This window comes from Phocoena phocoena, chromosome 13, assembly GCF_963924675.1.
Source record: "Phocoena phocoena chromosome 13, mPhoPho1.1, whole genome shotgun sequence".
NCBI classification, from domain to species: domain Eukaryota; kingdom Metazoa; phylum Chordata; class Mammalia; order Artiodactyla; family Phocoenidae; genus Phocoena; species Phocoena phocoena.
The window spans coordinates 64843573-64855086 of NC_089231.1; the positions used below are offsets into that span (position 1 = coordinate 64843573).

Sequence of the window (11514 nt, forward strand, 5' to 3'; positions counted from 1 at the left end):
CCGCTCCTCTGATTCTCACCTACTTATCCTCGGTCTCAGGAGGCTGGGCCGGAGGGGCTCAGAGGAGCCTGTTAGTCCCTGACCAAGGGGCAGCCTGGGCCCCCAGTGCCCCACTCAGACACTGCCCCCAATGGCTTTCTGACCGTACCCTCCCTCCAGCTGACCAGCTAGAGGGCCTTCTGACCCCTCTGCCTGCCTGCTGGTTTGGAAAAGCCTGATCTCGTCCCTCCCTCTTAGGGCTTCAGTTTCCCCATCTATAATTGTCTATGGTTCTGCGCCAAGCTGGGGTCCTGGCCAGCCGCCTCCATATGCCTCAGTTTCCTCTGGGGCACACTTTAATATCCCTTTCCTCACAGGGGCTATAGTGCCGTCTTCCAGATGGATCAGCTGAGGCTCTGAGGAGTGGCAGAACTTGCCCGTGGGTACCGCCACCTGTCACAGGCTAACAGGAGGTCAGAGGTCAGGCCCCCAGGGAGACCAGCTAGGGATGCGCCTTCCAAAGGTGGCCTGGTCAGGAGGGGGAGGAATGAAACGCGGCGCCTCTCAGACTCTCCACCGCATCGGGGAAACTGAGGCCCGGAGCAGCACCGGCTGGCCAGGGTCCCCCAGCACCAGGCCCCTGAGCCCGCAGGACCGGCCCGCCCGGGAAGGACTGGGTCCGCGGGCCGGCCCCCGCCCGGCCAGCCTTCCCCGCCCACCTCCCCCACCCTGGCCGCCAGCACGGGGCGAGTGCAGAACAAAAGACGTGGGGGCGGGGCCGGGCGGGCGGGGGCGGGGCGGAGGCTATAAGGGGCGGCGGCCGGCGCGGCCCAGCAGGCCCAGCAGCCCCGGGGCGGATGGCTTGGGCCGCCCGGCTCCGCGGCGCGGCCCCGCGCGCCCTCCTGCTCCCGCTGCTGCTGCTGCTGCTGCTCCCGCCGCCGCCGCTGTTGGCCCGGGCCCCGCGGTCGCCGGTGAGTGCCCGCCGCCAGCTGGCCACCCCCCACCGAGGGGCGCCGGGCACGCGGGCTGGGCCCGGTGGCCGAGCTGGACCCACGGGGATGCCCGGGGTGGCCCGGCGCGGCCCGTTACCCGAAAAGCTGTCTGGGTCCCTGGGGGCGTGATAGATAGTGAGCTTCCCGTCCCTGGAGGTGTGCAAGTGGAGCCTGCGCCGGGATCGCTCAGGCTGGTGAGCGGGACTCCGCACCCCCCTCCCAGCTCTGGGACCTGCTCCTCGGCGGCCCGGCCGAGATACTGGGGTGTGTGTTGGGGGAGGTACAGCGGGAGTGGCTACAGGGCCCCCTATTCACTGCAGGGACAAAGCCCAGCAGGTCTCAGGCTGGCGTCAGCCTCCAGATGTGTGGCCTCCGTGAGCACACCTCCAGGCTGGAGGGTTAAGGAAGCGCTGGGGAGGGCAGCCGGTGCCGGGGAAATGGGGTCTGAGCCTGGAGGAGGCGCCACCGCCTGGCACCTGAGAGTGGTGATATTGGGGAGCGTGGAGCCAGGAGGCAGCATGAGTGTGAGAGCTAGTGTGTGTTATATGAGTTGGGTGAGAAAGAAGGGGCCGAGAGCAGGGAGTCGAGACCCTCAGAGAGCAGGGCGTAGGGTCAGACAGGGAAGGGAGAGGAAGGTGTGATCTGGAGAGGAAGGAGGTCCCGGCATATGTGACAGCCTGTGTGTGCCTGGGAAAACTGCACCCTCCGCTCCGGCTGGTGCTTGGGGGGACCAGTCGCAGGGGCGGCCAGGTGGGCCTGGGGTCACAGCCTGGTCAACTGCAGGCCCAGAGCCCGCTGGGTACCCAGCCCACTCAGACGCCCAGCTGAGCATCCAGCCAGCCCAGGCAGGGATGGGAGCATTAGGGAGGTGGCAGGTCGAGTCCAGTGAGGAGGGAGGTCTGGCCAGTCTGGGCCCCTCTGTCCAGCCACGTCAGCTCTGCCCTCCCCTGCCCTGGCTATAGGAGCAGGAGAGGACAGAAGGGGTGGTGGGCACCTCAGTCCAGGGACCCTGCCTCTTTCCCAGCCCCTCCTGGTCCCCTAGACCTTGGGGCAGAGTCAGAAATCACCCTGGGTAGCTGTTGAATCCATGGGGTTCGGGTATAGGAGAGACCTGGGTTTGAACCACGTGACCCTAGGTGAGCCCTCTGGAGCCTCAGCACCCCCGACCCCAGTCTTGTCTGGGTGGGTGGGAGGCAAGAGTGCCTGCTGCTGGGCTGCAGATTATATTAGGTGAGGCCAGGAGAGGGCTCAGCCAGGCACACTGGAGACGTCACCTGCAGCTGCTACTTTGCTGCTCGTGCGGTGTCAGTCGGGTCTGGGTCTGAGCTGGGCCGTTGTCTGTCACGCTGCAGATATGCAGGGAGCATTTGGGGTCGCCTCCGATGTGTTTATACCCGGACTGCTGTTGGCAGGGCCAGAAAAGCTCTGTAAATATTTATCCATCCCAGTTCACAGCCTTCAGGGTTGATGAAAGCCCCGCCGCCCAGTGGGGTGGATGCTGCCTTCCCTTCTGGAGCCAGCGGGGGAGGTGGGGGGAGATGGACCTGCCTCCCCACTAGCGGTGTGACTTGGGCAGGTTGCTTGATCTCTCTGAGCCTCAGAGGGGCGTAGAATGGCGTGGTGATGCTCCCTGCCTTCCTCACAGTCTAACCAAATGCCCTCCCCTCAGAGTCACCTCCTGCCCACAGTAGAGAGAGTAGCTATGAGTAACTGTCCCGCTGGACCAACAGCAAACAGACCCAGCACTTTCCAGTCTGGGGTCCTCCCTCACTTCCCCTCTGCTAGGTACTTCCCATTTTCCTAATTGGAGGTTGACCCAGGGGCTGACCCCAAGCCTCTAGCTCAGCCAGGAGACTGAGTTCCCCAAGAAATTCCTCGAGTATGTTTGAGGCTGTGGTTTGGTGCCCGCCAGAGAAGGGTGGGGTGAAGGAGCTGGGCACCCTCCCCAGGGCAGGCTGAGGGAGGCAGCTGGCCGAGGAGGAGGCAGACCTTCTCCAAAGAGGCGCATTTCTCAGGAATGTGGATTTTGGAGACAGGCCAGAGCTGGGGGGATGGGGGGCTATGGGTGGGGAGGCATGAACCCCAGGTCTAAGCCCAGCTCTTGGCTGACTTGCTGTGTGACCCTGAGCCAAGACCTTGACCTCTCTGGGCTCTGTTTCTTCCCCTGGGAAATGGGGTGATACCTGCTCCCCAATCCCCCAGGGCTGTAGATGAGGCCAGGCGTGGTCTATGCCCACCCCCCACCTCACTGCCTCCCAGCTGCCCTGGGGGGACTGGCACACCCATCTGAGGAATCAGGTTGCTGCGTGCCAGGCCTTGCAGCTAGGGAGGGCCCCTGGCCCCAGGCCGGAAAGGACTGGGGAAGAGAGTGCGGGAGGTCGGCAGGGCAGGGAGCATGTGTCCTATCCCAGCAATGGGAAACTGAGGCCAAGAGCCCTCAAATGGTGGGCTCCAAGAAAAAGAACCCACTGCCCAGGGGCCTTGATCCTAGTGCCTCCTGCTCATTCGCTCTCCAGTACCAATGAACGTGATGTGGGCGGGGAGCAAGAGGCCCCTGGCTCGTGGGTGGACCCAGCACGAGTCACTTTTCCTCTCTGGGCCTGAGAGCTCCCTTCTAGCTGCAACTCCTTTGTTACGATTTAAAGTCTGGAAACTTCAGGGGAGCTGTAGGGAATTGGGTGGAGCAGATTCCCAGGTGTGGGAGGGGAGGGCCCATGGGGCAAGAAGCCAGACCAGGAAGAGGCTCTTCTCTGCGCCAGATGCTGCAGCGGGCATTACAGATGGAGGTCATTTAGCCCTTTGCCATGGTACCATTCCCATCTGACAGATAGGAGAGTCGAGGCTAAGAGAGGACAGTGACTTGCCCAGGGTCACTCCATCCAGGGTCTCCACAGCACAGAACTGGGCCTTCTGAATCTCAGCCCGTGGCTCTTTCTGCTGCACTGACAGTCCCATGATCCAGGGGTCCTCATGGGGGATCCATGAGGACTTGGTGCCTCATGGGAGCAGGAAAGGAAGGCACACCCACCCTCCCTCTGTGGCTGGCTGCTCAGGCGTCGCTGGTGGGGCAGAGGAGAGGAGCAATTTCTGCTCGCGGGCATAAACAGAGCTTTCAGGCTGGGCTCTGGGCTGTTTGGGGCTCCCAGGAACGACGCAGCCCTGGCCTTCCTGGGGAGGGTCCTCAGACCCTGGCCAGGGTTGGGGGTAAGGAATCTATTTATCCTGGAGGTCTATGGGCTAGACCTTCCTGGGGAGAGGAAGGTGCAGGCCGTCATGGCTTGTCACATAAGTCTGGGGTCCACATCCTTGATGTGAGACCTGGCATGCGTATCCTCCCCAACTTATGCCGGGGATGGGGGTGGGGGAGGTTCAGTGAACCTGCCTCCAGAGTGCCTGGGAAGTGGCAGGTACTTAATCATTTCCCCTTCCTTCTCTTCTGTCACCAAGGTGAGGCCAGCATGGGTCCCTCCTCCAGGGGTAGGGTGACCCCAGCCTGAAGAGCAGAGCAGAGTAGCAAGTAGCGGGTGGGCTGTGAGTGCAGACAGCCCGCCACCTGCCAGCTGTGCCCCCCACAAGTTGTTTAACTTCTCTGGGCTCTGGGTCCTCACCTGAGAAATGGGGATGATGACTGCAGAGATGGTGGGAGGTCCCATCAGGGCCTGAAAGCGTGTCCGTGGAGCAGTTGGCAGCGTCCTAGCCTAGATACGGGTGAGCTGCAACAGCCATCAGTACTTAGTACTGGCACACTCAGTATGGCTGGGCTCTGCCAGGTGATCAGCCGTTCAAGAAGCAACTCTGAAATGGGGAAAACTGGCCCAGGGCCTCACACCCCAGAAGCTCCAGGTGTCTAGAGGACCCCTTCATCATGGGGAGTCCTTGGGGGTTGAGTGGCTCCAGGGTGTTGAGTTCTTGGTGGCTCTGGAATCGGGAGCTGGGGGGGTTAGGACGCTCATCAGAGCTCTGGGGCACCCAGGGCCTGGGAGAGCCGCCAGAGACTGAGGCCAAGGGTGGGGCCCGGGTGGCCCAGCTCCCGCCCCAAATATGGCTGTGGGGAGGCCACAGCGGCCCTGACCAGACAGGCCCAGACTGGACAGGCGCTGAGTCTCTCAGCAGACGGCACTGCTCTGTGCCTCTCCCCCAGCTTTACTATGTCCCAAGCCGGGCCTTTGCCCCCTGCCTGGGATGCTAGAGTCCTGACCTGGCCCGGCCATGCCCTTGCTGGGTGACCCCACTGGGTCTCTCTACCTCTCTGAGCTTCTGTTTTTTCCATGCATGAGAACTGCGACCTCCATCCTGGGAGTCTCGGAGGGTGGGAGCTCCAGGTCAGAATCACTGTTTGTGGTCCATGGGCTCTGGCACGGTGGGGCTGGGTGTCTGGTAACTGTCTGCCCCACATACCCCCGTGGAGGGGGCAAACAGAGCACATCTAGCCCCGCCGTGTACCCAGCCCTGGCAGGGCATGAGCAAGACTGCCCCCAGCAATCAGACCTCAGTTCCCGGTGCCCTTCGCACTTTGTGTGCACTGCCTGGTTCATCCTCAGATCCACGCTCTGGGGAAGTATCGTCCCCATTTGTCAGGTGAGCAGATTGAGGCAGGACTGCAGCCGCTCCACGCTGGGGAGTGGCTGCAGTGGCTGTCCTGGGCAGGAGCCAGCTCACGTAACTGGAGAGGGCAGAGTGGGGGCCGGGGGCACCCAGGAAGAAAGGGAGGTGGAAAGGTATCTGCTGGGGGGGTGGAGGGGGAGCTTCCCTGGCCTTTCCTTGGAAGCTTTGTGGGGTCCCTTCCTGGGTGTGTGAAGAGTACAGTCAGGGCTGCACCCCGACCCAGTCCTCACCAGCCCAAATGGCGGGAGTAGGTGCCCGGCAGCCCAGGCCCTCCACAAGGGGGCAGGAGGCGGTAGGAGGCCTTGGAATCAGCATCTGGACGCCAGTCAGCCTGTGCCAAAGGGCCCTGCTGCGTGACGGCCTCAGCTTGGCCATCGACACGGCCGGCTGGGGTCAAGTGAGGGTGCACTGACCATCCACACCTCTGACCATGGGCCACCAGGACCCAAGGCTTGAGCAGGTCCCTGCATCCTCTCTCCCGCACAGGATGCCCACCGCCGCCACCCAGTGAGAAGGGGTCCACAGCCCTGGCGTGAAGCTCCTCCCAGCAGCCCGGCATCTGCCCCAACCGCCCAGGAGGCCCCTCAGCCTGCCGCCGGCCCCAGACCTCCCCGCTGCGGCGTGCCTGACCCGCTGGACGGGCCGAGCGCCCACAACCGACAAAAGCGGTTCGTGCTGTCGGGCGGGCGCTGGGAAAAGACGGACCTCACCTACAGGTAGGGCCAGGGGCTGCAAGCAGGCTCTCGCCCTCCACCTACCGCCCTCACCCTGCTTCTTGAGAAACACTTGTGCCAGATCCCCAAGGTAACAGGCGGGTGTATCCACTGGCCCCCGAGCCCCCTGGGTCAACACCCCAAACCCACACTTAGATGCTCACACAGATGGTACCCCCTGTACCCATGCCCTCCCTCAGCAGAGGAGTCTCAGCACATGCCTGGTCACACCGTAGACATGTGGGGACACAGCCTTCAGTCAGCCAGGCAGCCTCTGTGGGGATGCACTAAGGGCCAGGTCCTGGGATTCTGTGGTGAATGAGGCAGACACGGCCCCTCCTCTCAGCGAGCTAGGTGTTATCCACACCGGGTTCATATCTATCGCTGCAACTTGGGATCCGAGCAGGTAGGGAGCAGCAGTGGCAGGACAGGTAATAGCTCAGGTGACCTGAGGCCCCTCAGGGTGATGCAGCGGGGCTCATCCTGGGAGAGAAGGTGTGAATACTGGTGTGGTGCCCCGAGGCATTGGAGCCGAGACTGCTGGGGGCTCTGGAAATATCCTGGGTGGGGAGCTGGGAACCAGGAGGGGGCAGGTCTAGGGCCCAAGGTCTCTCCACAGTGAGTGGTATAGTCAGGTCTAGAAGGTGGGCCTCGGGGCTCCTGGTCCTGTGTTCTTTCCACCCAATGCAGATACTCATGGGCACCTGAGGACGCAAACCCACACAAAGATGTGCCCATGTGGCAGAGGGACTGGTGTGCCACACCTGAGGCCCAGGGCACACCTGGCCTGTGTCGTGCATGCCTGCTCCCCCACTGAGCAGCATCCAGGGGCAACTCCTGGCCCAACAGCCATCAGGGGCTGACGCTGCCCCATGAGCCAGGTCCAGGCCCCTGCTCCTCCCCCAGGATCCTCCGGTTCCCATGGCAGCTGGTGCGGGAACAGGTGCGGCAGACGGTGGCAGAGGCCCTACAGGTATGGAGTGATGTGACGCCACTCACCTTTACCGAGGTGCACGAGGGCCACGCTGACATCATGATCGACTTCACCAGGTGAGCCAGTGGCCGGGGACCCCTCTAGGAATGAGCCCCACCCATCAGCAGCCACTGACTCTGCCCCCACCCCCCTGCAGGTACTGGCATGGAGACAACCTGCCATTTGATGGACCTGGGGGCATCCTGGCCCACGCCTTCTTCCCCAAGACCCACCGAGAAGGGGATGTCCACTTCGACTATGACGAGACCTGGACAATCGGGGACAACCAGGGTATGGGCTGGGGACCCACTTTCCAGATGGGGCTACTGAACATCATAGAGAATGGGGACTTGCCGAGGTCCCTGAGCTGGGCCCGCAGCTCAGTGTCTTGCTGCAGGAGCTCGGGGATTGCTGGGCTATCTCCCTTTTCCAGGCACAGATCTCCTGCAGGTGGCAGCCCACGAATTTGGCCATGTGCTTGGGCTGCAGCACACGACAGCTGCTAAGGCCCTCATGTCCCCTTTCTACACCTTCCGATACCCGCTGAGCCTCAGCCCGGATGACCGCAGGGGCATCCAGCACCTCTACGGCCGGCCTCGACTAGCCCCTACCTCTAGGCCCCCAGACCTGGGCCCCGGGGCCGGGGTGGACACCAACGAGATTGCACCACTGGAGGTGAGGCCCAGGAGGGTGGGGAGGGAGGAGGTGAGGCCCTGCTTCCAGCCCCGACCCCCACTGCTGGCCTCTGTGGCTCCAGTGCAGGCTCTTTTTGACCCTTCTCTCCTACCCCAGCCAGATGCCCCACCAGATGCCTGCCAGGTCTCCTTTGATGCGGTCGCCACCATCCGCGGCGAACTCTTCTTCTTCAAGGCAGGCTTTGTATGGCGGCTGCGTGGGGGCCAGCTGCAGCCTGGCTACCCTGCGCTGGCCTCGCGCCACTGGCAGGGGCTGCCCACCTCCGTGGATGCAGCCTTCGAGGATGCCCAGGGCCACATCTGGTTCTTCCAAGGTGAGTGGGGGCTGGAGGTCACACTTCAGGAATATCATGGTCAAGGGTAGGGACAGACGGCAGACATGATGAACAGATGGAGTGTGCCTCGAACTCTTGGGGCCAAGGAAGAGTATGGCTCACTCCTCTGGGCACAGCTGGGAGGCTTCCTAGAGGAAGCGGCTCTCGAGGTTGGAGTAGAATTGAAGGTATCACACCCCATGGAGCATGTGTGATTATTACCCCTGGTCTAGAGATGAGGCTCCGGGGCTCAGAGGTGGTGAAGTGACCTGCATGAGGACACAGCTTGGAAAAGGCAGAGAGGGATGTGATCTGGGTCTGGCAGAGACGAGAGCCTGGAGCATTGCGGGCAGCTATGCTGCCCAGCTAGGGCCTGCTGCGGCAGGGCTGGGCCCAGGGATGGGCAGCAGGTGCCTGTCCGGGGCAGCCAAGTGCAGGGAAGGAGCAGGAGCCCAGGCGGCCTCTCTGCTGCTTAAACTTCCCCACGTGTACCTCCCAGTGCCTGCATTGCCCAATGTCCTACTTGGGGGTGGGGGGGTGCCAAGCAGGCATTGCTGGCCTTCATGTTTTATGGACAAGGAAACTGAGGCTGGGAAAGTCCGTGGCCATGGTGGTGGCTGGGCGGGTCCACAGTGGCTGGATGTGGCAGTTGGGCAGCTTGTTGCAGCCTCCACTCTCTAACAGGAGCTCAATACTGGGTATACGATGGTGAGAAGCCAGTCCTGGGCCCCGCACCCCTCTCTGAGCTGGGCCTACTGGGGTCCCTGGTCCACGCCGCCCTGGTCTGGGGCCCCGAGAAGAACAAGATCTACTTCTTCCGAGGCGGAGACTACTGGCGCTTCCACCCCAGCACCCGCCGTGTGGACAGCCCTGTGCCCCGCCGGGCCACCGACTGGCGAGGGGTGCCCTCTGAGATCGACGCTGCCTTCCAGGATGCTGACGGTGCGCTGGGGGTGGGGTGGCTGGGGGAAGCGGGGTGGTGGCTGCATCTCTCACCGGTGGTGGCTGGGCATTAGCTCTCATTGTGGGTCCTCTGCCTGGCGAACTCCTTCTCCACCCCCTCCTCGTGCCAGGGCAGTGCTAGACCCCTGTGCTGCAGATGAGGAGAGGTGCAAGGACTTGCCGAGGTCCCTCGGTCGTGCCTGGTGAAGTAATAACTGCTGCTTGCTGAGGGCCAATGAGGCTCTGGGCACAGTGCTGAGCTCTGTACACGTCTCATGCGATTTCCCAATGCAGCATCTGTTATGAACCCAGTTTCCAGAAGAGCAAACAGAGATTCAGGTGGTGAGGTACCTAACCGGGGCCACCAAGGTGGACAGAACCAGGACCTCCACGCAGGCAGTCCCTGCTTCTAGCCAAGAGCCACCTGCCTCCTGTGATCTTGAAGCACTAGATCTGGGACTCACAGTCCAGCGCTCTCTCCCGTGTCCCCCCTTTGCTTCTGTGCTCCCCCACATCGGGACCTGCTGGGAGAGCTGTCCTGTAGTGGCCTCGGGCTCCTGGGCTCCAGGTCGCCAGTGTCCCCCATCTGACTCAAGGCACAGGAGAGGTGGTGAGAGGGGTGGGATTTGCTTTTCTGAGGGGCAGGAGTTGGGCCTCCGAGGCTCTGGCCTCTGTCAGGCTGGGTGGTAGCTCAGATCAGACCCTGTGGCAGGCAGAAGGGCTTGCCCAAAGGGAGGTTTTGGAAGGGACACCCTGGGGTCTACAGGTTTCAAGGAACTCAGCAGTGGCCAAGGTCTGCCCACTGGGACTTGCCCCTGTGTCCACCTGCCCCGCCTGACCCTCCTGTCTCCTCAGGCTATGCCTACTTCCTGCGCGGCCGCCTCTACTGGAAGTTTGACCCTGTGAAGGTGAAGGCCCTGGAGGGCTTCCCCCGCCTCGTGGGCCCCGACTTCTTTGGGTGTACCGAGCCTGCCAATACTTTCCGCTAACCACGGCTTGGATGTCCTCAGGGCCCCTAACCCCTGCCAGGACACTGACATCGGCTGGAGACCATGGCCACCTTTGTGGCTGTGGGCCCTGGGCGCGGCATGGAGCTGTGCCTACTCGGGGGTTGGAGGGGAGGCGGGCACTGCCATCAGGACTGCAGGAAGGGCCGCGCGGGTCGTGGCCACTGCCAGTGACTGCCTCAGACTGGGCAGGGAGGCTCCGGCATTAAGGGTGAGGGTGGCCTCAGGCCAGCTCCACCCAACCTGTGCTGGTCACAGTCAAACCCAGCTGCCTTGGGTCTCTGTCCCCATCCTTCAGAGTAGCACCTCAGCGGGGCTGGGAGAGTTGGAGCCCTCACTGTCCTGGCTGTGGGGTAACACAGGGTGCTGGCATGTGAGTCCCAGGGCACTGTGCCTTCTGTCTTTTCCTGAGAAGTCAGCTCTGGTAGGTGCTTGGAACTGGCTGCCTTCCAGTTGGTGGTTCTGGAGACCTGTTCCCCAGGATCTAGGGCACAAGGGCCAGGCAGCTGGGGAGGGGGGTGCTTCCTGCCAGAGACCCTGGGACCTGGAGGCCCCAACATACCTCAATCCTATCACGGGTCGGATCCTCTCCAGCCCTCACCCCACACCAAGCCCTCCAAAGCCATGTAAATGTGTACAGTGTGTATAAAGGCTTTTCTTTTCTTTTTTTTTTTTTTTTTTTTTTTTACTGAAGACTGTCATTAAACATGCTCATTTTCTACCTGCCTGCCTGGGGTGTCTCTGTGACTGCAAGGGCAGGATGGGGGGAGAGCTGGGCCAGGGAGGTGGGAGGACTGGCTGGGAACCTGCTCTGCCCCTGCCTCCCCAATGGCCCCTCATACCCTCGTCCACCAAGTGGTGGTCACTCTTTCTGATCATGCCACGCTCCAGCCCCTATCCTGCCGCTGTCAAGACACACAACAAAACTCATGGTTACCACCGGCAACAATTCCTAGCTCTCCAGGGTCTCCTCGCCTGCCACCCAGCCCCACGCGAATGTTCTTCGGAGTGGCACCTACCACGGCCGCCATTTATCAGATGGAACCATAGGAAATTGTCAGCAGTGGGCCGTTTTTGACCTACTGCAATTGTTCAACCGGATACACGGATGCTTTGATGCTTTCCAGTGTGTCAGGCCCCGCTCCAGCTGTAAGCGCCCCAGGGCAGGGCTGTCTGGCTTCAGTGCACCCGGCTTGTGATAGGCATAAAGCGCAGAGTTAAGGAGGGAATGGAGACGGTCCCCCCCGCCCCCGCCAACCCCAGCACTCAGAGGATGCACCAGCCAAACCAAACA

At 62.3% G+C, this 11514-nt stretch overlaps 1 protein-coding gene across 1 annotated transcript; it reads left to right on the top strand.

Annotated features, from left to right (window-relative positions):
- The first annotated feature begins 836 nt into the window (after positions 1–836).
- On the top strand, positions 837–10202 carry MMP11 (matrix metallopeptidase 11). The gene is made up of 8 exons (XM_065890430.1): positions 837–950; positions 6063–6292; positions 7196–7339; positions 7420–7553; positions 7696–7937; positions 8055–8271; positions 8956–9213; positions 10069–10202. Exons 1-8 carry the CDS (start codon positions 837–839, stop codon positions 10200–10202), a joined length of 1473 nt encoding a protein of 490 aa, XP_065746502.1.
- Positions 10203–11514: the final 1312 nt, after the last annotated feature.

Bases quoted from the DNA above. Each gene is read 5' to 3' on its own strand.
- MMP11 (XM_065890430.1), top strand. From the start codon at position 837: ATGGCTTGGGCCGCCCGGCTCCGCGGCGCGGCCCCGCGCGCCCTCCTG. The intron at 6,293-7,195 runs GTAGGGCCAGGG...CTCCTCCCCCAG, and splicing joins AAGACGGACCTCACCTACAG to GATCCTCCGGTTCCCATGGC. The intron at 9,214-10,068 runs GTGCGCTGGGGG...CTGTCTCCTCAG, and splicing joins TGCCTTCCAGGATGCTGACG to GCTATGCCTACTTCCTGCGC.